This window comes from Coregonus clupeaformis, unplaced genomic scaffold (genome assembly GCF_020615455.1).
Source record: "Coregonus clupeaformis isolate EN_2021a unplaced genomic scaffold, ASM2061545v1 scaf0493, whole genome shotgun sequence".
Classification (NCBI taxonomy): Eukaryota; Metazoa; Chordata; class Actinopteri; order Salmoniformes; family Salmonidae; genus Coregonus; species Coregonus clupeaformis.
In genome coordinates, this window is record NW_025533948.1 from 3,340 (window position 1) to 27,183 (window position 23,844).

The 23,844-nt window shown below is 42.3% G+C and overlaps 1 protein-coding gene and 1 pseudogene across 1 annotated transcript; both read left to right on the top strand.

Moving 5' to 3' along the window:
• The first annotated feature begins 3,234 nt into the window (after positions 1–3,234).
• LOC121559397 (sialic acid-binding Ig-like lectin 14) lies at positions 3,235–6,897 on the top strand. The gene is made up of 8 exons (XM_041872625.2): positions 3,235–3,301; positions 3,645–3,804; positions 3,982–4,353; positions 4,575–4,895; positions 5,143–5,400; positions 5,520–5,810; positions 5,969–6,077; positions 6,289–6,897. The coding sequence occupies exons 2-8, from the start codon at positions 3,744–3,746 to the stop codon at positions 6,398–6,400; spliced, it is 1,524 nt and encodes a 507-aa protein (XP_041728559.2). The 5' UTR covers positions 3,235–3,301; positions 3,645–3,743; the 3' UTR covers positions 6,401–6,897.
• Positions 6,898–10,880: 3,983 nt separating this feature from the next.
• LOC121559410 lies at positions 10,881–16,939 on the top strand (annotated as a pseudogene).
• The last annotated feature ends 6,905 nt before the right edge of the window (positions 16,940–23,844 follow it).

Genomic DNA, 23,844 nt, shown 5'->3' on the forward strand with positions numbered 1-23,844 from the left:
AGATATACAGTGGGGGAAAAAAGTATTTAGTCAGCCACCAATTGTGCAAGTTCTCTCACTTAAAAAGATGAGAGAGGCCTGTAATTTTCATCATAGGTACACGCCAACTATGACAGACAAATTAAAATCCTGAAAATCACATTGTAGGATTTTTTATGAATTTATTTGCATATTATGGTGGAAAATAAGTATTTGGTCAACTACAAACAAGCAAGATTTCTGGCTCTCACAGACCTGTAACTTCTTCTTTAAGAGGCTCCTCTGTCCTCCACTCATTAACTGTATTAATGGCACCAGTTTGAACTTGTTATCAGTATAAAAGACACCTGTCCACAACCTCAAACAGTCACTCTCCTAACTCCACTATGGCCAAGACCAAAGAGCTGTCAAAGGACACCAGAAACAAAATTGTAGACCTGCACCAGGCTGGGAAGACTGAATCTGCAATAGGTAAGCAGCTTGGTTTGAAGAAATCAACTGTGGGAGCAATTATTAGGAAATGGAAGACATACAAGACCACTGATAATCTCCCTCGATCTGGGGCTCCACGCAAGATCTCACCCCGTGGGGTCAAAATTATCACAAGAACGGTGAGTAAAAATCCCAGAACCACACGGGGGGACCTAGTGAATAACCTGCAGAGAGCTGGGACCAAAGTAACAAAGCCTACCATCAGTAACACATTACGCCGCCAGGGACTCAAATCCTGCAGTGCCAGACGTGTCCCCCTCCTTAAGCCAGTACATGTCCAGGCCCATCTGAAGTTTGCTAGAGTGCATTTGGATGATCCAGAAGAGGATTGGGAGAATGTCATATGGTCTTTTTGGTAAAAACTCAACTCGTCGTGTTTGGAGGACAAAGAATGCTGAGTTGCATCCAAAGAACACCATACCTACTGTGAAGCATGGGGGTGGAAACATCATGCTTTGGGGCTGTTTTTCTGCAAAGGGACCAGGACGACTGATCCGTGTAAAGGAAAGAATGAATGGGGCCATGTATCGTGAGATTTTGAGTGAAAACCTCCTTCCATCAGCAAGGGCATTGAAGATGAAACGTGGCTGGGTCTTTCAGCATGACAATGATCCCAAACACACCGCCCGGGCAACGAAGGAGTGGCTTCGTAAAAAAGCATTTCAAGGTCCTGGAGTGGCCTAGCCAGTCTCCAGATCTCAACCCCATATAAAATCTTTGGAGGGAGTTGAAAGTCCGTGTTGCCCAGCGACAGCCCCAAAACATCACTGCTCTAGAGGAGATCTGCATGGAGGAATGGGCCAAAATACCAGCAACAGTGTGTGAAAACCTTGTGAAGACTTACAGAAAACGTTTGACCTTTGTCATTGCCAACAAAGGGTATATAACAAAGTATTGAGAAACTTTTGTTATTGACCAAATACTTATTTTCCACCATAATTTGCAAATAAATTGGTCCCCCCTTTGCTGCTATAACAGCCTCCACAACAGCCTCCACTTCTGGGAAGGCTTTCCACTAGATGTTGGAACATTGCTTTCATTCAGCCACAAGAGCATTAGTGAGGTCGGGCACTGATGTTGGGCGATTAGGCCTGGTTCGCAGTCGGCGGTCCAATTCGGCGGTCCAATTCATCCCAAAGGTGTTCGATGGAGCTATGACTTACAATAGCTAGAATAACTCTACTAGGCTTTTAGGTACCAATTGGTGGCTGACTAAATCTCTAGTTTGGGGCATGCTGAAGAGAGACTTTGGAAGGCATTTGCAGGAGTATCCACCAGGTTGAGGCTCATGCCACCAGAAATTCAGCCAAAATGAAGCCATATCCAGAATCCCTTATAAAAGTCACGATAACATGTATTGTAAAAATCAGTTTGTTCTACTGTCCCTTCTGCAGAATGAGGCCTGCTTAGGAGACCTGTACTTAACACCACTTTTTCAACAGCAGCAACACATATATTTCAAGGAACATGGTGTAGAGTTTAAAGTATTTAAAGAAAGTAAAACCCCACCTAACAAATATAGCAAGGCCTTAGCACTTTAACACAGTCTCAAAGTGGGAAGAGGAACTAAACTACAGCCCACATAGTGTTGTGAGCTTTAGTCAAATTCTGTGAAGATGCACTAACAGGTCTGGTTAAAATACAATACAAATGTAATGGGAAACTGAGTTGAATACTAAGAAGGCATAATGGCTTTTACAGTAATATTGTTTTTAGATAAATTACAGATAGTTCCCTGTATGTACAGTAGTGGTAAATTATGTTTATCTATGACTACATGCACTTCCATTACAACTAATTACACAAAATGACACTGAAATTCATCTGACAGTTTACACATTACTGATACTTTATCAGGCATTGTTGAAACCAATTTCTTCCACTTCAGGCTGTGATCAGTTGCATTATTATCATTACTTCTTGTCATCACTCTTCAAAAGTGGGTCTGATATGTCTGTATAAGTGAAAGATTGTGGACGGAAACAAATAGTCTGTCCTTGGTTGCAACACTAACTACTGAGTTCCAAACTGCCTCTGGAAGCAACGTCAGCACAAAAACTGTTCTTCGGGAGCTTCATGAAATGTGTTTCAATGGCCGAGCAGCTGCACACAAGCCTAAGATCACCATGCGCAACACCAAGCATAGGCTGGAGTGGTGTAAAGCTTGCAACCATTAGACTCTGGAGCAGTGGAAAAATGTGTTCTCTGGAGTGAAGAATCACAAATCTGGGTTATACACCATATTATACACATGTACATGTTACAAACAGCCAATCTTGAAATATGCACGTATTTTCTTATAGAAATCTTATAGAAATCTTTGCAGTGTGTGTTGGGATTGCAGTGTGTGTTGGGAATGCAGTGTGTGTTTGGAATGCAGTGTGTGTTGGGATTTCAGTGTGTGTTGGGATTGCAGTCTGTGTTGGGAATGCAGTGTATGTTGGGAATGCAGAGTATGTTGGGATTGCAGTGTGTGTCTCAGTTGGTAGAGCATGGTGCTTGCAATGCCAGGGTTGTGGGTTTGATTCCCACGGGGGACCAATACAGAAAACATTTATTGACTCACTACTGGAAGTCGCTCTGGATAAGAGCATCTCCTAAATGACTAAAATGTAAATGTTAACCAAGGTGGTTTACTGGGTTGGTTGATTATGGTCTATATACAGTACAGTATGGCTGGACGGTAAACAGTACAGAGGGACTTCCTTGATTGTAGCACCAGGAAAGAGAGAGGAGGAAGAGACTGGGGACATGAAGTGACAGTTCACACCCATTAGAGTCTCACACAGGGCTCCTGATCAAGAGGAGGAGAAAGCACACTGAGAGAGAGGTAATGTGCTGATTAAGTCTACTTTTCTGCATGGATCGAAAGACAAGCTATTTAACCATTATATAGTTTTGTCTCGTTACATTGAATGACTGTTAAAACTTGATTATGACTACGTAATGTAATGGTAATGTTCTATTAATCATTTAGGGCATTGCAACCCATTGCTTCATAAGGCTTTATATAGCCTAGGCATAATTATTTATGAATGTGGTTAAAGATATTTATGAGCAGATATTAACGCCTATGTCGGGCATTATAATACATTATATGGAGTCACTCATAAGGAGTTGTTATTATCACAACACCATTTAATGTTTTAGTTCACACTTATCTTGTGCTCCAGACCAGTAGACACAGACAGAGATAGTGACCATACAGAAAGAGGAGAAAGAGGAGAGAGACCCCAGTGCTGTGGTTGATTCATCGAGGCAGTAGAGGCAGGATGTGGGTCCTCATCTGGGCAGCTCTACTTCTCTCTCTGACAGAGAGAACCACATGCAACAGTAAGGTCCCTTTTATCACTACTATTGGTAATGTAATAATCATTAGTAGATGTGGTAGTAGTAGTGGTATGGCAAATATCTCAATAGATACTATATCATACAAATGTTACGAACAAGTGAAGTAGTATCCAAGTGCTTTCTGCATTACTCATGGCTGTATTAATTTCCCTCCATCAGAACAGCCACAAACACCACCACCCTGGACCATCACCTTCAGTCCAGCAGAGATAACAGCAGAGAAGGGACTATGTGCTGTTATTTCATGTACCTTCAGTCATGCAGAGAACTTCAATCCTACTGCAGCAATATGGTTTAAATGCCCTAAAAATGGCAAATGTGATCAGGATGAAAACATAATTATCCACTCTGAAACGCCCTCTAAAGCTCAGGAGGGTTACAGAAAGAGAGTGTCTCTACTGGAGACTGATCTGACAAAGAAGAACTGTAGTGTAATCATCAACAACATCAGAAAGAATGATGCTGGAGAGTATCAGTTCAGACTGCTAAGTGCATATACATACTCCAAGAAAGTGAAAATCACAGTGAGAGGTATTTCATGACTATTATTGTCAGTTACAGTGACATACTATTACTGTAGTTCATTGTATACAGTACACACTTGCCAAGTTCCCTCTCAAGATGTCATTACTGGGAAGACTCCTATTCAGACTTAGCACATCAATGCTGCTCTCCTTTGGCTGATTATGTGTCACTGCTGTTTAGTACACATATGTAAAACTCACTTCTGTGTTTGTATTTCCTGTCTCCAGCTCTGACCCAGAAGCCCTCAGTGTTGACTCCTCCTCTGACAGAGGGAGAACCAGCTACTCTGACCTGCACTGCCCCGAGGATCTGCTCTGGAACTCCTCCTAACATCACATGGACATGGAGAGGGACAGGAGACAACATCACTGAGCTCAGAGACAATACCACCATACAGAAGAGAGAGGACCTGACCAGCGTCACAACATCCCACTTCTCAACTTTGACCTTTACCCCCTCAGCTGAGCACCACAACATGAAGGTTACGTGTCAAGTAACCTTTCAGAAAAAACATCAAATTGAAGAGACAGTAACTTTGAATGTGACATGTGAGTACCATGTCACCTACATTTTACATTAAACACCTTATTCCAGAAAATCTTTGAAACCTAGGAATAACCTTGATAACAAGCAGATGATACAATATGCAGGCTATATGCAGTTATGTCATGGCTTTGACCTTTTCCCTTGCTTTTTAATCATGATCCATTGTAATTAGTCCCTCAACCAATATAGTTAGAATTTAGTGTATGTGTAACAATACATGTGTAAAATTAGAAACTCTATGCACTAAAGATGTGAAAGACCCCCAAATAACTGGAAATAAAACAGTGAAGGAGGATGGTACCCTGGATCTGACCTGTAATGTTGACAGTTACCCACCATCTGACATCACTTGGAGTAAGAACAGGACAAGTGCCCCACTTCAGAATTACACTGAAAATGCCACTCTCACCATCTCCAATGTGACAAGAGAACGTGCTGGGGAGTATGTGTGTACAGCGCAACACCTCAACAGGACTATGACAGCTTCCACTGTTGTCACTGTGATGTGTAAGTACAAACAGTACAAACTTGATTGAAATATACAAACTCATTTCATATTTTAAGATCTGGAATTGTTTTTAGCATCAATCTATCACTGATCTCTCTCTCTTCACTGTCTTTTCCAGACCATCCTGTGATTCTTCCTGGCTCTGGGTGTGTGGATCAGGCAGAGGTCATGACCTGTGTGTGTGTCAGTCAGGGGGTTCCCTTACCCCTCATAGAGTGGCCACTGCTGGAGCTCAACACAGAGAAGTACAGCCTCACTACATCAGTGTTCGGGTCCTCAATGAACAGCACCATCTGCCTGCCTGTTATAAACCACACCAACAACACCAGTGTGGAGTGTGTCAGCAGAAATACTGTGGGTGTAGTGAGAGGGAAGTTGCAGGAAACGCAAGAAGGAAGGAAACAGAGAGGTGCTATAATTTAAAGAAAAAACATGCAGATATTTTTTCCCGTAGACAGTATTAACTTGGCACAGATTGCAATTGTATTGTGTCAAGGTTGTGGTGTGGTTATTACATGAGGTCTAAGATTGCTCTAATCACACTGTTTCTCTCTTCATCAATTGTAGATCTTTCTGAAGGATGTGGGAATGCAGTTCTCCCCTGGACCATAGCTGGTGTGTCTCTCAGTGTGACTGTTGCCATCCTCATCTACCTGTCTTCAAATGCTTACATACGGTAGGATCCTTTTCACTTATTGCACAATAGAGACAAAATTATGTAGAATATAGAAGTATTTTTACATGAAAAGGAAATTTATTTCTCAAAGTATCTGTTGTAAACCCAGACACTGTCTGATAAGATGCTTGCTATAGGCCTAGATTTACTTTTTCTGAGTGCTAGAAGTAACTTAACCCTTCCACTTGTTTTTTTCTTGTGGTTCTCAAAGGATGCAAGGTATGAATGGGAAGCCAAAAGAAGAGGCGAGCACCTACATCTCATTGGATAAAAAAGACATGACTCAGGAAGAGTATGAGGTCATGGCCAGGCGTCCAAGATGATTGAGTACCTGTTCTTCCCCCCCACTCCTAAGCTTATGCTGAGATCATTTTCATGTGAAATAATTCACACTTTTCTTCTTAGTAAAGTTTCAGATTTGTATGCATTAAATGAAAAAGTTAAGATGCATAATTTTTTATCATAAAAATTATTTTGAATTTCATGGAAAAGCGCACAAGTACTGTATGATAAGTGAATGAAAAAGTCCATACGTTTTTCTATTTTTACTTTAGATAAACTATGTGAATAAAATATGGAGATATTATGATTCTATGCACTCCGCACTACCGTCCTGAAACTGTACATTTGCTCATTGCACTCTGTACATTGCTGTAGATTCCTGTAGATTCCTTCACCTGCCAATTTGCACTCTGCCACTGGGGCATTCTCTGACTTCAATGTATATATTTCCATTCCATATTGTGGTGAAAAAAAGATGTGTGATGTAGTTACTGTAAACAATGGAGAGGTAGCTTAAGATTAACTGTTAATTAAGTAATGGAGAAACTGTATAAAATAATATATATATATATATATATATATATATATATATATATATATATATATATATATATATATATATATATATATATATATATATGTTGCTATTTCTTCCTTACAATTTTGGAGATGTGTTGAGAATACAGATTACAAACTTGCCACATTTACTGTTGTATTCTTCATTTATTGTTGCTTGGAATCTAAGAAAGTTGTATTTTGAAAGGATTAATCACCAGGCCATCAGACATTTAGAACATCCAAAGAGAAGACGTATCCAGAGACCTTAATAATAGTAATGAATATTGTAAAGAAAATATACAACTATAATGTCCATGTGGAGGCATGAGGCCTGTTCTGATCTGAACATTTTCTAACAGCAGCAACACATATTTTAGGGATTATAGTTCAAATGTAAGTTTTTAGAAGTAAAAACCCACCTATACAAATATAGTAAGGGTGGGGGCACTTAAACACAGTCTTATGTATGAAGAGGAACTTAACTGCGGTCCACAGTGTTGTAAAAGCTGTGGTCAAACTCAGTATGGCTATCAGATCTTGTTAAAGTAAAACACGTCATGGGAAACTGAGCTGAAGACCAAGAAGGCATAATGGCTTTTACAGTAATATTGTTTTCAGATAAATTACAGATAGTTCTCTGTATGTACAGTAGTGGTAAATTATGTTGATCTATGACTACATGCACTTCCATTACAACTAACTACACAAAATGACACTGACATTCCCACGGGGGGCCAGTATGAAAAATGTATGCACTCACTAACTGTAAGTCGCTCTGTATAAAAGCGTCTGCTAAATGACTAAAATGTAAAATGTAAAATGTAAATTCATCAGCACCAGGTTAGAGGGAGGAGTTACAGACTGGGGACAGGAAGTGACAGTTTACCTCTCTCTCAGTGTGCTCTCTCCCCCTGTTGACTGTGAACCCTGTATGTGTCTCTGATGGGTGTGATGTGCTGATTCAGTCTTATTCTCTGCATGGCTCAAAAAACTGTTAAAGTACTTGGGAAAAATTGGCAACTCTCTGGACATCACTTGCAATTATTTAACAAAGCTAGTAACTCCTTTGTCATTGGTAGAAACAATTGGTACTTTTTTGTTTTTTTTACAATGAATCTCTATGAGGACTTAAGTAAAAAAGTATGTAATTAGTCTGTTACCATGTAGTTTCTAAATAAATTCCAGACAACTAGCGTAAAATAAAGCATTACTAGGACTTTGACATCTTCTCTCCATGTATTAAATTATAGTTGAAAAAATGTGCTAAGAAGGTTGTAACAATCATAAACGTGTCATGAAACGGTCATGTCAGATGTTATGAATGCCTATGTATTCCCCTTACACAGCTGGTAATGGGATGTGTAGTTATTATTATAACACTATTTATCATATTATTCGATACTCTCTCTGTGCTCCAGACCTGTGAACACAGACAAGGTGACCAGAGAAAGAGGTGAAAGGAGACAGACCCTGGTGTTGTGGTTGATTCATCGAGGCAGTGGAGGCAGGACGTGGGTCCTCATCTGCACAGCTCTACTCTTCTCTCTGACAGAGAGAGCAACATGTCAAAGTAGGGTCCCTTTCATCATTAAAGTATTGTTAATATTGAAATCATTAGTAGTTGTAAAGATGTGGTATTCGTAGAGGTATGGCAATTAAAACCCATTTTCATCTAAACAGATACTGTATCATCAAAAATGCTACGGACGAGTGAAGTAATATCCAAATGCTTCCTGCATTACTCATGACTCTATTAATTTAATAATAATAAGTAATATGCCATTTAGCAGACGCTGTTATCCAAAGCGACTTACAGTCATGCGTGCATAATTATTTTTGTGTATGGGTGGTCCCGGGGATCGAACCCACTACCTTGGCGTTACAAGCGCCGTGCTCAGACTGGCCTATGTGCTGTTATTTCATGTACTTTCACTCACCCTGATCACGTCAATATGGTTCAAATGCCATACAAATGACAAATGTGATAAAGGTAAATACATCTTATTATTTTATTTTTTTTGACAAGTTGAGGCAGAGGGCTGTCGAGCTGTCTGGGATTGCTTGGGCTCCCTCTAGTGAACATTACTACTATTACGACCACCAAGCTGAAGAATCAGACATTTTTCTGGCTTGGCTACTTTTCCCTCATTTTGCAATTCAAGGTGATACTCAGTAATTTCTAACATATTTTTACACACAATCTTCTTGACATATGTCATTGTTGCCTGAAATAAAAGCAACATAGTTTCATTAGAATATGTTTTTAAAAAAGTGACATTTAACCATTGCGGTTATATGTTTTTAGCGGTTGATGTTATTTTTCAATAACACAGACCCCAAAGCAAATCAGGGGGAGAAAAATATATTTATTCAAAGAGAATAGTAGTTATGCTGGGAAGTAGATGGTAGATGTTCATTCTTCCCTGTTCTCAATGTTTCTCCACAGAACAAAGAGACAGGATGTAATTTATAGCCTCAAGCCTAGTATGTGGCTGACCAATTAGAATTCCTTGCAATAGAATTTGGCTACTGGCCAAACCCCCAAGTATCCTGTTGCAGGCTCAAAGTATAGAGCATTTGGACCAATGAAAACTTGCCCATGTAGCTATGAATCCCTGGTTGGAACCACTACAAAGATTCTAAACAGATGTTGAACTGAAAAACGACTATTTCCATTGATCGTTAATTCCCTCTTGACCTCTAGTCCTCTATTGACCACTAGTCCTCTTGACCACTAGTCCTCTTGACCACTTGTACTCTGCGTTGTGTATATTTATCTTTGAATATTCTTACAATGTCACCACTACTGACATTAGTTATATGTCACAACAGGTGATATTTTACATATGTCACTATAATGGCATATTCAATATATATCACATAGCATGGGGCTCCATTGGTCCAGAACAGAATGGTAAAGTGTGAAGTAGTTGATGTGTAATTGATGTCTGATGTCTGTTGCAGAGGTCTCTGGTTCAGGGTTAAATAGACACCATGTGGTGTTTGGTGCTGCTTTGGCCGATGTTGCTGATCATCAAAGGTACAACTCCTATGTTTCTTATTCCCTCTTGTCAGTGTGAATATCTTCTCAATTATATCACAATAACTCAGACTGTGGAAATTCCCTTGAAGACTACAGATGTAATACTAGAAATGCAGTAATCTAGATATGCAATGTAAAACTGATTTGGTGGTTTTACTGCATTGACCCAGTTGACTTTTAGAGTGTGTCAAACTTATAGCAAACAACACTAAAGCAACAGAGTACAGAGTAGACACAGGGTCCAACTGACACACATGGCAGCAGGGAATCAGCCTACTGTTCCAGTGCTGTTGGATGGCTGGCTGGCGTCCATCTTGGCTCCACCTTGTCCCTCTCACTTAAACAGTGGTGCCAGTGGTAAGAGTGAGACATATGCTTCCTCCACATAGGGTCTCTGCTCTTACCAGCTCACCCAGGGAGAACCTCATGATATCATTTTACATTTAAGTCATTTAGCAGACGCTCTTATCCAGAGCGTCTTACAGTTAGCGCATACATTATTTTATCGAACCCACAACCCTGGCATTGCAAACGCCATGCTCTACCAACTGAGCTACATCCCCTGCCGGCCATTCCCTCCCCTACCCTGAACGACGCTGGGCCAAATGTGCGCCCCCCCATGGGTCTCCCGGTCGCCTACGACAGAGCCTGGATTCGAACCAGGATCTCTAGTGGCACAGCTAGCACTGCGATGCAGTGCCTTAGACCACTGCGCCACTCGGGAGATCCATCATCCTATGTTCTCTCTCTCGTTTTGTCTCTCTCTGTTCATATTTTCTCAGTGATTCCATTTGAAACTGTACATGTAGTGTAGATTGATTGTTCATTGATATACAGTTTCGCTCTCAATATTCCCATTTCCAATCTCCCCTCCCTCTCCCTCATTCCCTCTCTCAGATGTCAGTGGCCAGTGAAATGTATGGGTACCAAGGGACGTCTCGGCCATGACCAAGTCCTGCGTGGTCATCCCCTTCAGATTCATGTATCTGGCAATACTGTGGCATCCACGGCATCTGGTACTTTGGCCAGCCATACCCACCTGTGGTGCTCTTCCCAGCTGTGGCCTTCAAGACATTGTGCATGAAAGTTACAAACGGCGTACCAAGCTCATTGGGGACCTGCACCAGAGGAACTGCACCCCGCTCATCAGTAATATAGGTACAGAGCACTCAGGGAGGTACTACTTCCGTGCTGACCTGGACAGGTGCCAACATCTACACCTACCCAGACTTCTCTGAGCTCAAGGTGCTGGGTAAGCCTGCTGAGAGAACCTGAGAGGCTTTTTTTTTTTTAACTATGATTTTTTTCAATCGTAGGTGTCACATTTGTGGGCTGGATTGCCATAGCCTGGTACCATATCTGTTGTGATGTCTTGCCAACTATCTGTGGACACTGTTTGGCATTACATGGCCTGACTATGACAATAGGAGTTGGCAAGCACAAATAGATCTGGCACCAGGCTAGGAATGACCTAGCTGTGATTATAATTATTATAGTTTTAATGAGAATAGGTAAATATTGTGAATTGGTGAATTTTAAATCGTTCACTTATGTCCTCTCTGTCCCCCAGACCAGCCCAACATTGACATCCCTGAGGAGATAGTCGCTGACGAGAATCTGGACGTGCTATAATACACACAACTGTCCAGAGAATAGCCCAGAGAGCCAATGGATGTACACAGAATACCTGCCTGAACCCGAGTATACCTCAGACTACGTGGAAGAAAGCAATACAGCCGTACTGTCCAGCACGCTCACCTTCACCCCCAGGCCCATGCACAACGGCCAGCTGCTGGGCTGCAGGGTCTACTACCCCAACACCACCCTGGTCTACGAGAGACTCATCTCTCTGGACGTCAAGTGTAAGTGACCAACTGACCGTTGTCACCGAACCTGTAGGTTGAATCCTAAAATTCTGTGAGAAGAGTGTCATTTGGACACAACAGGGGACACATTATGTAATGTGGGGGATTATATAAATATAGAATAACTAATCCTGACTACTACACCAAATGTAATAGTAGCAGTGTTACATATATTTCTGACGCACACATTGTAGAACCATTGTCAATATCTACAGTCATCCATTATTCTCCATCTACAGTAGAAGGATAGCAGCTTGATTTAGCAATACATTGCATGATTATGACATGCATAGGGTATGTTAGCCTGGCATCCAAACCTGTTTTTCTACGTTTCACCTTTGTTTTTCTTTGAGAAAATGATGAGTGCAGCATTGGGTCTGGTTTAACCAGGTTATACACTTGTCACTTTTACAAGTCTAACCCCACCTTCCCCTTCCTCTCACCCCAGATGCCCCTCGCTCGGTGAGGGTGAACGTATCCACGGAGGTGATGGAGGGCAGCTCCGTGACCCTGCACTGTGAGGTGGACAGTAACCCTCCTCCCAGGATCTCCTGGCTGTTTGGGGACCAGGAGCTGCTGTGGGACACGTCCTCCAATGCCTCGCTCTCCCTGGAAGACTTAACCCCCGCTCAGGATTGCATCTACACCTGCGTGGGGCATAACGGCAACGGCGTCATGAAAAATAGTTACATTTAACCATTGTAGTTATATGTCAACCAAGCTGACATTTTAGTTTATGTGACTTGCTGTGACATATTTCTTATAAGTAGTGACGCGCGACATATATAATGACGTATTAGTTATGTGATAAACCAGGCCCATAGCTTCTTGCTCTTGTTTATACACAGTGCGTTCTATCCTCTTTAACTTGCTCCTTTGTTCAACTCCTTTCATTCTCCTCCTATCACTACCTTTCATCCCTTCTATGTCCTCCCTGCATGCCGTCAATGCCGTCAATGTGCACTGCAGCATCAGCAACATGTACGGGTCGGAGAGCGTTCATCTGGAGTTGCAGCAGGAGAGTGAGTACACAAGTTCAGGTTTATGGTTAAATACAGAAACAAACTGCAAACAATTAAAATGCAAATAATTGTATAGCCGAAAATACATGAGAGATTGAACTGAAATGAGAAGTGTAGTACCTTTATATGATTTCTAGATTGACTTTATAAGTAAGACCACAAACTGGCTACCCCATTGGCTTGATATGGTAATGGCATTATCTTGAATGTAAAAAAGTTATAGTACCATGACCCACCTTTTGTTTCTACACTATCTTCAATATGATGTTCTTGTCCAATTTTAGAGAAGTATATGATGGCAGTGATTGTTGGCACCATCGGTGGAGTGGCTGTCATCGCCTTCATCATCGCAGCAGTGAGATATGTGGGCCATAACAACAAGAAGTGAGTATCCACCCTTCACTAACTGTGACAGGGGTCGATGTGAGTTACAGGTAGTCATTTCCTGTTTGAATTGACGATAAGGAAACACTTCAGCCTAGCCATCCATTCTAAAACACCTCTGTGTATTCGTGAGTGAATGACTGATCGATGGACGGACCTGAGAATCATCTTCATAAGTTATGCTAACGCCAGAGCGAGTTCATTTAATTTGCCATCACTAGTCCCCTTTCTGAAATCCTCTGAGATGGAGATCCAAAATGGCTGCCTGGTGGAGTGGTGTTAGCAAGCCAGACTAACCGTAGCCTATAGTTTGAAGGCTCTTTTCCCTGCTTTGATACTGCTTTGTACCCTTGATTTGCTTAGCTAAAAATACAGCCATGGTAGCCTACTTAACTAAGGCGCTTCAGCATTATAGCAATACATCACATTCTGACAAAAGCTTTTACAGAATGTCGCTCCAAGAGACGGTGTCAGCTCAACCGCAACTAAACCCATGAAACAATAACCACAACCATGAACGTCGACCATAACCATGAACCATATGCCTGGAGACTATTAACTACGTTGGGAAACAGGCCCTTGTTTTAAAATGGATGCTCAGGCTTGGAGTGTCGCCCTGAGTTAGTTAGTTAGTGGCCATGAGACCGAGTCTGATCTTGTGACTCCATCCCCCAGAGAGAATGGCAACCCTGGGCAGGACCTGTTCTCTAAACTGGAGAAACCAGTGATGTACTACAGCACAGTCAAGAAGGACAAACAATGTTTGAGGAAGAAAGTGGTGAGACATGTTGATGATGATGACTATGAGGATGAGAATGACTATTTTCAGATCTGTCTTAGACGGGAGAATGATAGCTGACCCGTTGCTAATGCTGATACTATACTATACCCGTTCAATTCATGTCCCTTTTTTGATCTACATTCCGTGGAGATACTCATTAATTATCAAAAACCTACAGTCGTGGTCAACAGTTTTGAGAATGACACAAATACTAATTTTCACAAAATCTGCTGCCTCAGTTTTGATGATGGCAATTTGCATATACTCCAGAATGTCATGAAGAGTGATCAGATGAATTGCAATTAATTGCAAAGTCCCTCTTTGCCATGAAAATGAACTTAATCCCCAAAAACATTTCCACTGCATTTCAGCCCTGCCACAAAAGTATCAGCTGCCATATTGTCAGTGATTCTCTCGTTAACACAGGTGAGAGTGTTGACGAGGACAAGGCTGGAGATCACTCTGTCATGCTGATTGATTTAGAATAACAGGCTGGAAGCTTTAAAGGGAGGGTGGTGCTTGAAATCATTGTTCTTCCTCTGTTAACCATGGTTACTTGCAAGGAAACACGTGCCGTCATCATTGCTTTGCACAAAAAGGGCTTCACAGGCAAGGATATTGCTACTAGTAAGATTGCACCTAAATCAACCATTTATCGGATAATCAAGAACTTCAAGGAGAGAGGTTCAATTGTTGTGAAGAAGGCGTCAGGGCGCCCAAGAAAGTACAGCAAGCGCCAGGACCGTCTCCTAAAGTTGATTCTGCTGCGGGATCGGGGCACCACCAGTGCAGAGCTTGCTCAGGAATGGCAGCAGGCAGGTGTGAGTGCATCTGCACGCACAGTGAGGTGAAGACTTTTGGAGGATGGCCTGGTGTCAAGAAGGGCAGCAAAGAAGCCACTTCTCTCCAGGAAAAACATCAGGGACAGACTGATATTCTGCAAAAGGTACAGGGATTGGACTGCTGAGGACTGGGGTAAAGTCATGTTCTCTGATGAATCCCCTTTCTGATTGTTTAGGGCATCCGGAGAAGACAAGGTGAGCGCTACCATCAGTCCTGTGTCATGCCAACAGTAAAGCATCCTGAGACCATTCATGTGTGGGGTTGCTTCTCAGCCAAGGGAGTGGGCTCACTCACAATTTTCCCTAAGAACACAGCTATGAATAAAGAATGGTACCAACACATTCTCAGAGAGCAACTTCTCCAACCATCCAAGAACAGTTTGGTGACGACCAATGCCTTTTCCAGCATGATGGAGCACCTTGCCATAAGGCAAAAGTGATAACTAAGTGGCTTGGGGAACAAAACATCAACATTTTGGGTCCATGGCCAGGAAAATCCCCAGACCTTAATCCCATTGGGAACTTGTGGTCGATCCTCAAGAGGCGGGTGGACAAACAAAAACACACAAATTCTGACCAACTCCAAGCATTGATTATGCAAGAATGGGCTGCCATCAGTCAGGATGTGGCCCAGAAGTTAATTGACAGCGTGCCAGGCCGGATTGCAGTGGTCTTAAAAAAGAACACTGCAAATATTGACTCTTTGCATAAACTTAATGTAATTGTCAATAAAAGCCTTTGACACTTATGGAATGCTTGTAATTATACTTCAGTATACCATAGTAACATCTGACAAAAATATCTCATAACACTGAAGCAGCGAACTTTGTGAAGACCAATACTCAAAACTTTTGACCACGACTGTATATGACCTCTTATGTTAAAGAGAAAATGTAAACTTCCCCAGCCAACTACTGGCCTAGCCTGAGAGTCCCAGTACCACTATAGCTATCTATCACAGTACCACTTGAGTAGCTGCGACCATAGCCTTTCCAAACCACTGTTTTCTGCTTCATCGCTTCTCTGCGTTCTTCTGTCTCTTTTTCTCTTCCCTAACTCTTGCACAGCTTAAGACAGAGCTTCTGGGCTCAAAGTTTACCTCCATTCTAGAGGAGAGTACGGTAAGGTACCTAAACAACCCCACCCCAATCCCAACTCCAGGTCTCAGTGGTAGACAGCATCCCTCACACATCCCAGACAGCAAAATTATATGATGGCCCAAATTCGGCCCTTATCTACAGTATTACGACTTACCATATGGCCCAGTTAACCACTTAGTGTTACGGTCCTGAAGTGGAACTATAGCATGAAATGCCCAGATCTTGCCTGTCAAGGTGGATGTGGCCCACATTCAGACCTAAAGTAGCCCAGTAACTAGGGAAAGTTGTTACGGCCACACAACTCAAGCCAGAGATGGCCCATCAGCAAAGTGCCAACCCTCTCCCAGTCCGCATCTCCTACATTCGGACCAGATCTGGGCCATATGACGCATTGTGGTGCCAGAACTGAGCCATACTGTATGTGTCACCAAACAACCAGATCTGGCTCACAGTCGTCTGCTGTCTGAGATCCGCTTCCATGTGCTGTATTGCCTTTGATTTCCATGACTGCTGTTGTATGGCTGCCTCGATACCAACAGGATATGCTAAACCTACTCAATCTCCTTGTCTTACACCTCTGCTCACCAATAACAACTAACCCTCCTTTCTCCTTTCTCAATGTCTGTCATGTTATCACTTTATACGGTCTATGTTCTGAGGTGTCAATGGCATTGGTGGCACTGTGCTGGTATAATCTGTGATTCTGAATGGGCCTTCTCTCTTTCCGTACCTTCAACAGGGAGAAGACGGAGATGATCAACCTGTGGGCTCTATGGCAGCCCTGGAGAGGCAACAGCTGAACTACGCCGCCCTGGAGTTTCAGGGGGGCGCTCCAGGGATGGGGGGGCCTCAGGGAGGGGGGATGACGGCAGCGACTACACCGAGATCAAAGCCAAATGATTCGCGATCCTTCCCTGACCCCTCGTCACCGCGGGACACAGTGGCAGCCATGTTGTCGCCCCCCTCCTCACGTCATTCGCCCCCTCTTCAAACGTCTTCCCCCCTCCCCTGTGGATACCATCACCACACTTCACCATCACACCAAGATCCCCCATCGTATCCCCCCATCCCTGACTCATCTGAATTGACGTCCCCGTTAGTCAACGCCCCGGCCTCCAGGGGGAGCCCCAGTCACATCTCGCCACCCAGGACTGCTGGTAGCTACTTGCAGGGTCGGAACACGGCCCAGTGGACAATGTAAAAAGCTCTTTGTATTATCAGCAGCTGTCGGTCTCCCAGCTCTTACTCTATTGTTCATAGCCACACAATTCACTCACAACAGGTGGAATGTGTTAGCTACTGCACTGTACTGTATCATCTACATTCAATGTTGCTATTTCCAGCTCTACACCATTAATTGTTTGGCATTGCTATCAAGCTTGGGACACAGTAACACATTTTCTGGGGCTCCCCTTCTGTATGTCACCCTATATCATACTCATAGCTAGCCTGGTTAAACCAGATTGAACGCTGCGCTTACCACTGTTTTCCTGTGAAACGCAGCACAATCAGTTTGGATACCAGGCTAGCTTGTTCCTGCTCCTGTTCTAGATCTGTCCATTATAGTCCTTCTCCACTGTGTCCGCTGCCAGTCGAAGTGTCAGGGAAAGGGGTGTTTTTTCTGCTTTTTCCTTTCTTATCTCTATTTCTGACCCTGGATCTGGAGGAAATTAGGGATCTCCTCTCTCTTCCTGATCCAGTGGTTGTCAAAACTGACCAGTGTTTATCAACCATCAGACCTGGTACATATCCAGTTGAAGCCAGTAATCTTCATCTTACATATTCTGTTCCCACATATAGTTCAATAGTGATGTGTGCTGTGACTCAGTAGCTTTTGATGATGATGAGAAATTAATACTTTATTTGATTTTGTATGGAGAGAGAAGATGGATACTCTTAGAGGTTTGTCAAGCCTTGAACACAAGGTTCTGTTTGTGCAAGAGGTGGCCTGATTTATTTTGTTCTTATGCATTACAAGCACCGATTTGGTTGTCGTTTGCTCTTGGGGAAATGTGCCGGGGTAACACAGATGTTCTATTTATGCCGTTGCCCATGATTTAATTACTAGTATTTTTTGGACGACTTCTCTGTTTTGCCAAGGCTAAGTGTTAACTTATCCTTAAATGGGAACCAATTTTTGGATCAATCTGGCATACATCACTCCACTGTAGCACTCACACATCAGGCCAAAATGTATCTCATTTTGACAAAGTGTGTGTGTGTGTGTGTGTGTGTGTGTTTGTAAACAGTGCTGAAAGATCAGTGAACACTGATCACTGTGGCTGTTTCAAAGGATCACTTTACCTGAGACCGCTTCTCACAAAATGTATTCTTCAATGGTTGTGAATTGTGAAATCGATGCCTAATCCTGTAGGGTTGTATCAGATGAGGTGTTTGCGTGGCACAAAAGTAAAGCTGATATACCAGTTGGTTGTGCTATTCAAACATACTTGATCAACTCATGTAATGTAATCTACAAGCTCACTAATGGCATAACTAGATAACAATGACTGTTAATACAATATTAATAAGCTGCATATGGATGGGTAAAAGGATACCAGTATACATTATGTAAATAAACATCCTGCATGACTATTATGCTGTCAGCCATATGTGTAAATACACTACGGTATGTACATGCTCAGTATTACAACAATGGTTTACACAGGCAAGTTTTATACAGGTTCGGTAACACTTTAATTTACTTCTCTGTCATAAGGGTGACATAACGCTGTCATGACATAACACATGTCATTTTCGGTCATGAAAACTGATGTCAAAATAATGACCCTTTACACTGTCATGACACAAAAGGATATTTATGTAAATTAGTTGGCTATCTGTATGCTAAGCCAATTAGCTGACTTAAGCAAAGATTTGTGCCATGACAGTGTCAAGTCAGCTGTCAAGCTTATGTAAGCTGTTATGACTGTTAATAACATATTTTATGTAGTTGTTCTGACATGGGTAAGTCACTAGACCCAATGCCAGAACGTTCAAGATGTGTTACCCAACATTGAGACTTGCCAATATGGACATCCGGTTAGTAACACTTACTGTCATCGGTTCTCTTGAACGCCTCATGGGGGGTTTATTTATTTCTAAACCTGGAAACAAAATGGAGAAGCGTTGTTCATGTCTTATCTAATTTGTTTGTCACATAGTGGGTTGTAAAGCAGATTTGTACTTTCTTTACTTTGTGGTATTCATTATTATTATTATTGTGATTTTTTTTATATCTTTGAAACAATAATTCCGATCAGAATTCTGCAATCTTTCTGCAAATTAGCACTGTTATTACTTAATGACAATAAGAGCTCTATGATGATGTTTGATCACTCTCTTTTATTTTACAAGTCTATCCCGCCTCAAGCAAAGCCATCTTTCTTTGGTTTGTGGTGTCGAGACAACCATGCTGACATGCTGCGTGGACAAGGAATCCGCTGACACTGTACTTGATTATAAAGGTTTATTATATCAAAGGTTACAGCATCAATTTACAGACTTCTGCAGAAATCCGGAGAACAACTAACCCAATTTCTAATATGATTATTCCCTGTCCCTTTGTTCTAAACCTGGTATATATCCTATGTTCCATAAGATGGGTGGTTTTTTGATAGACCAATTCCTGACCTTCACATAACAGACTCTCCTCTGTTTTAGGGGGGCCCCTAGAGTAACACTTTCCAGATGTTTCAGCAAAGCAGAGCAAAGTTCTAGAATGTTCAGATACTACAGGTTCCAAACAAAAAATAAATAAAGTAAACAACAGAGAATGTGACCAGCTCAGTTTATCTATATAGTTTGTATCTGTACTCTCATACCCAAAACAGTAAGGAAAATACACCCTGTTATGATGAGTTTCTCGGGTATCAAAGAATCAAGGATGCAAGGATATACTTAGACATTCTGTGGAGATTTCATACCAAGTATTTATTGAATCACGAGCTCGTGGGTTCATCTAACAAATGGACATGGCTTTGCCCTTCGTCAGTTGAACTAACTAACAAAGATGAAACTCTACCTTATATACCCTTTTGGTTCTCATTCCTTTCACATACATCTGGTAACCATCATAGGCCTCCCTGTCTCTGTTATTTTTACCCTTTGCCCCCCAGGTCACTACATCCTGTCCATCAATCACACTACCCTAAACATCAGTAATCTACTTTGACACAATGGAATGTAGACTTCATGGCCCCAAACTAATTACCTAGTAACTCTACCTCTGTCCACACAATACTATGACATGACATCATTACACACCCTGAATACTTTCTATATCTCCATGTATTAGTATTACTTTATTAATGAGATGTAGGTACTATCTTCTTCTTTAGCTCTTCTTTTCACCCTTTTTGCTATTTAAGTCAAAAAATCATTGTTATCTGAGATAATTTTAGAGCCAATTTGTGCAGTTCTGAAAATAGTAACATAAAGGAAGCATCTACTGTACAGTAAGTTGCAACCCGTTTTTTAAAGATTAAGATCATTTTATTGGTCAATTGCACACAAGGTCCAACTGAAATTTGACTTCCGCTTTTAACCCAACCCCTCCGAAAGACACACATACATACACATGCATAAACATTCGGGAGAGGTGTGGGGGGGCTGCCAAACTGTGCGGCAGGTTGACGTTCATTGTCATGAATCTTGCCCTGGAAGCAGAACAGAGCGAATTCCTCTAGATGTGTCAGCTGCAAAGATTTTTGGTCTTAATTTTAAGGTTGGGGTTAGGCATTAGGATTAGTTGTGTGCTTAAGGTTAGGGTTAGTGACCACTCTGCAGAGCTGCTTCCAGAACAAAATTAATGACAAAAGAAACTAACCTGCCACTGGGTGCCAGGGGAGCTGTTGCGGGTTGCTCAAGGGCACAATGGCAGGCAATGGCATCAAGGATTTGATACCAGTAACCCTCCGGTTGCCAGCTCACTTCCCACCAGACATTTCCCATCGGACCTGGAATTCAAACTGGCAACCATCCGGTTGCTGGCTCACCTCTCTAACCACTAGGCTACGTTCTCTGGTTTCAACCATCAGTTAGCCAAACGGAGCTAAAAAGTTTTCCTTGATTATAATTTACCTCTCTCAGACAGTCCTACCTTGCATAACGTATTGATAAAAAAAAGCTAAATATAACAATGCTAAGAATTTTATGCCTCCTGACCTTATGCCAAATGTCCCCATGTGTTCAACTGTGGGGTTGTCATGTTGTCTTACAATTTACAAGGACTGGTCAGATATATAAGGAGGGCCACGTTAAGGCTGAGGGACAGACCAACGATTACCCAGGGAAAGACTGCAACATCCCTCTTCTCTGACCCAAGGATATCTATGGGAAGTGATACAAATTAATTGGTACGAAAACACTTTGTTTAATTTATCCAACACTATTCTACTTTAGTTCTACTCTTTACCCCACTAGCTAGGCTTCCATTGTCATGAACCCTGCGTCCTGAGTCTGTTCCTGCCTGTGTTGCCGTTTTTTCTGCTCTGAATGTCCTGTTTCCTGAAGGTTCCTGAACGCACCCTGTCCGGTTGCCGGGCGACGTTGCTAGGCGGGTGATTTCTCGATTACCCGCACCTGCTTCTCATCAGCTTCGGCACACCTGGTCCTGATCATCACCCCTTCATAAGCCCTGACCTGACATCCATTCCCTGCCGGATCGTTAGCCATGAACAGTATGTTTGTCAGCATATCAGCCTCTACTAGCGTTAGTTTTGTTGTTTTGCACCTTGTTGGCTTGCCGTGTACTTACCTCTGTTTTTTTCTGTCTACAGTCATTCTCCCGGAACCTTCACCCAACCCCTGCCTGGTTGTCGGCGGCTGCCGAGCCATCATTGGATCTGCCACTTCACCTCCACCAACTCATCTCCGCCGCCCACTCCGTCTCCTGGATTATTCTGCATATTTTTTGAATCTGTTAATAAATACTCACCTTCGTTTAACTCACCTTGTCCTGGTCTGCTTCTGGGTTCTGGCTTAGAAAACCGTGACAGACATCCAATTTGCGACAGATTTTCATGCGGAATGAAATGTGCAGGTTTCCACCAAACTGACTTGTTGCAGATATAATCAGTGCTTGATGGCGTAGTGCACACAAAATGTACTTTTTCACTTAAGTTGTCATGTACCTAATAACTCTAGTGATAGTTTTGTCACAAAAACTGTTGCGTTAAATAGCAAATGTGCCTACTCTGATCTTAGCACATGCACTTTAGCTAAAAGCTCGCAGATACAGTGCGGGTAGGCTGTGCTGGTAGGCTAGTCTACATGATGAGATTATTATGGATAAGAGTGAGAATATTTGTATTTGTCAAATGGCAGTGATATAACGACTTTTGATACAGGATTTGTTAATGTCTGTAAACTCATAAGATGTACAGTGAGGGAGAAAAGTATTTGATCCCCTGCTGATTTTGTACGTTTGCCCACTGACAAAGAAATGATCAGTTTATAATTTTAATGGTAGGTTTATTCGAACAGTGAGAGACAGAATAACAACAAAAAAATCCAAACAAACGCATGTAAAATTTTTTATGAATTGATTTTAATCAGGGAAATAAGTATTTGACCCCCTCTCAATCAGAAAGATTTCTGGCTCCCAGGTGTCTTTTATACAGGTAACGAGCTGAGATTAGGAGCACACTCTTAAAGGGAATGCTCCTAATCTTAGCTTGTTACCTGTATAAAAGACACCTGTCCACAGAAGCAATCAATCAATCAGATTCCAAACTTTCTACCATGACCAAGACCAAAGAGCTCTCCAAGGATGTCAGGGACAAGATTGTAGACCTACACAAGGCTGGAATGGGCTACAAGACCATCGCCAAGCAGCTTGGTGAGAAGGTGACAACAGTTGGTGCGATTATTCGCAAATGGAAGAAACACAAAAGAACTGTCAATCTCCCTCGGCCTGGGGCTCCATGCAAAATCTCACCTCATGGAGTTGCAATGATCATGAGAACAGTGAGGAATCAGCCCAGAACTACACGGGAGGATCTTGTCAATGATCTCAAGGCAGCTGGGACCATAGTCAACAAGAAAACAATTGGTAACACACTACGCCATGAAGGACTGAAATCCTGCAGCGCCCGCAAGGTCCCCCTGCTCATGAAAGCACATATACAGGCCCGTCTGAAATTTGCCAATGAACATCTGAATGATTCAGAGGTGAACTGGGTGAAAGTGTTGTGGTCAGATGAGACCAAAATCGAGCTCTTTTGCATCAACTCAACTCGCCGTGTTTGGAGGAGGAGGAATGCTGCCTATGACCCCAAGAACACCATCCCCACCATCAAACATGGAGGTGGAAATATTATGCTTTGGGGGTGTTTTTCTGCTAAGGGGACAGGACAACTTCACCGCATCAAAGGGATGATGGACAGGGCCATGTACCGTCAAATCTTGGGTGAGAACCTCCTTCCCTCAGCCAGTGCATTGAAAATGGGTCGTGGATGGGTATTCCAGCATGACAATGACCCAAAACACACGGCCAAGGCAACAAAGGAGTGGCTCAAGAAGAAGCACATTAAGGTCCTGGAGTGGCCTAGCCAGTCTCCAGACCTTAATCCCATAGAAAATCTGTGGAGGGAGCTGAAGGTTCGAGTTGCCAAACATCAGCCTCGAAACCTTAATGACTTGGAGAAGATCTGCAAAGAGGAGTGGGACAAAATCCCTCCTGAGAGTGCAAACCTGGTGGCCAACTACCAGAAACGTCTGACCTCTGTGATTGCCAACAAGGGTATTGCCACCAAGTACTAATTCATGTTTTGCAGAGGGGTCAAATACTTGTTTCTCTCATTAAAATGCAAATCAATTTATAAACATTTTTCTGGTTTTGTTTGTTGTTATTCTGTCTCTCACTGTTCAAATAAACCTACCATTAAA

Coding starts and splice junctions, on each gene's coding strand:
- LOC121559397 (XM_041872625.2), top strand. CDS start 3,744: ATGTGGGTCCTCATCTGGGCAGCTCTACTTCTCTCTCTGACAGAGAGA. Junction 3,805..3,981: donor AGAGAGAACCACATGCAACA/GTAAGGTCCCTT, acceptor TCCCTCCATCAG/AACAGCCACAAACACCACCA. Junction 6,078..6,288: donor TCTTCAAATGCTTACATACG/GTAGGATCCTTT, acceptor TGGTTCTCAAAG/GATGCAAGGTATGAATGGGA.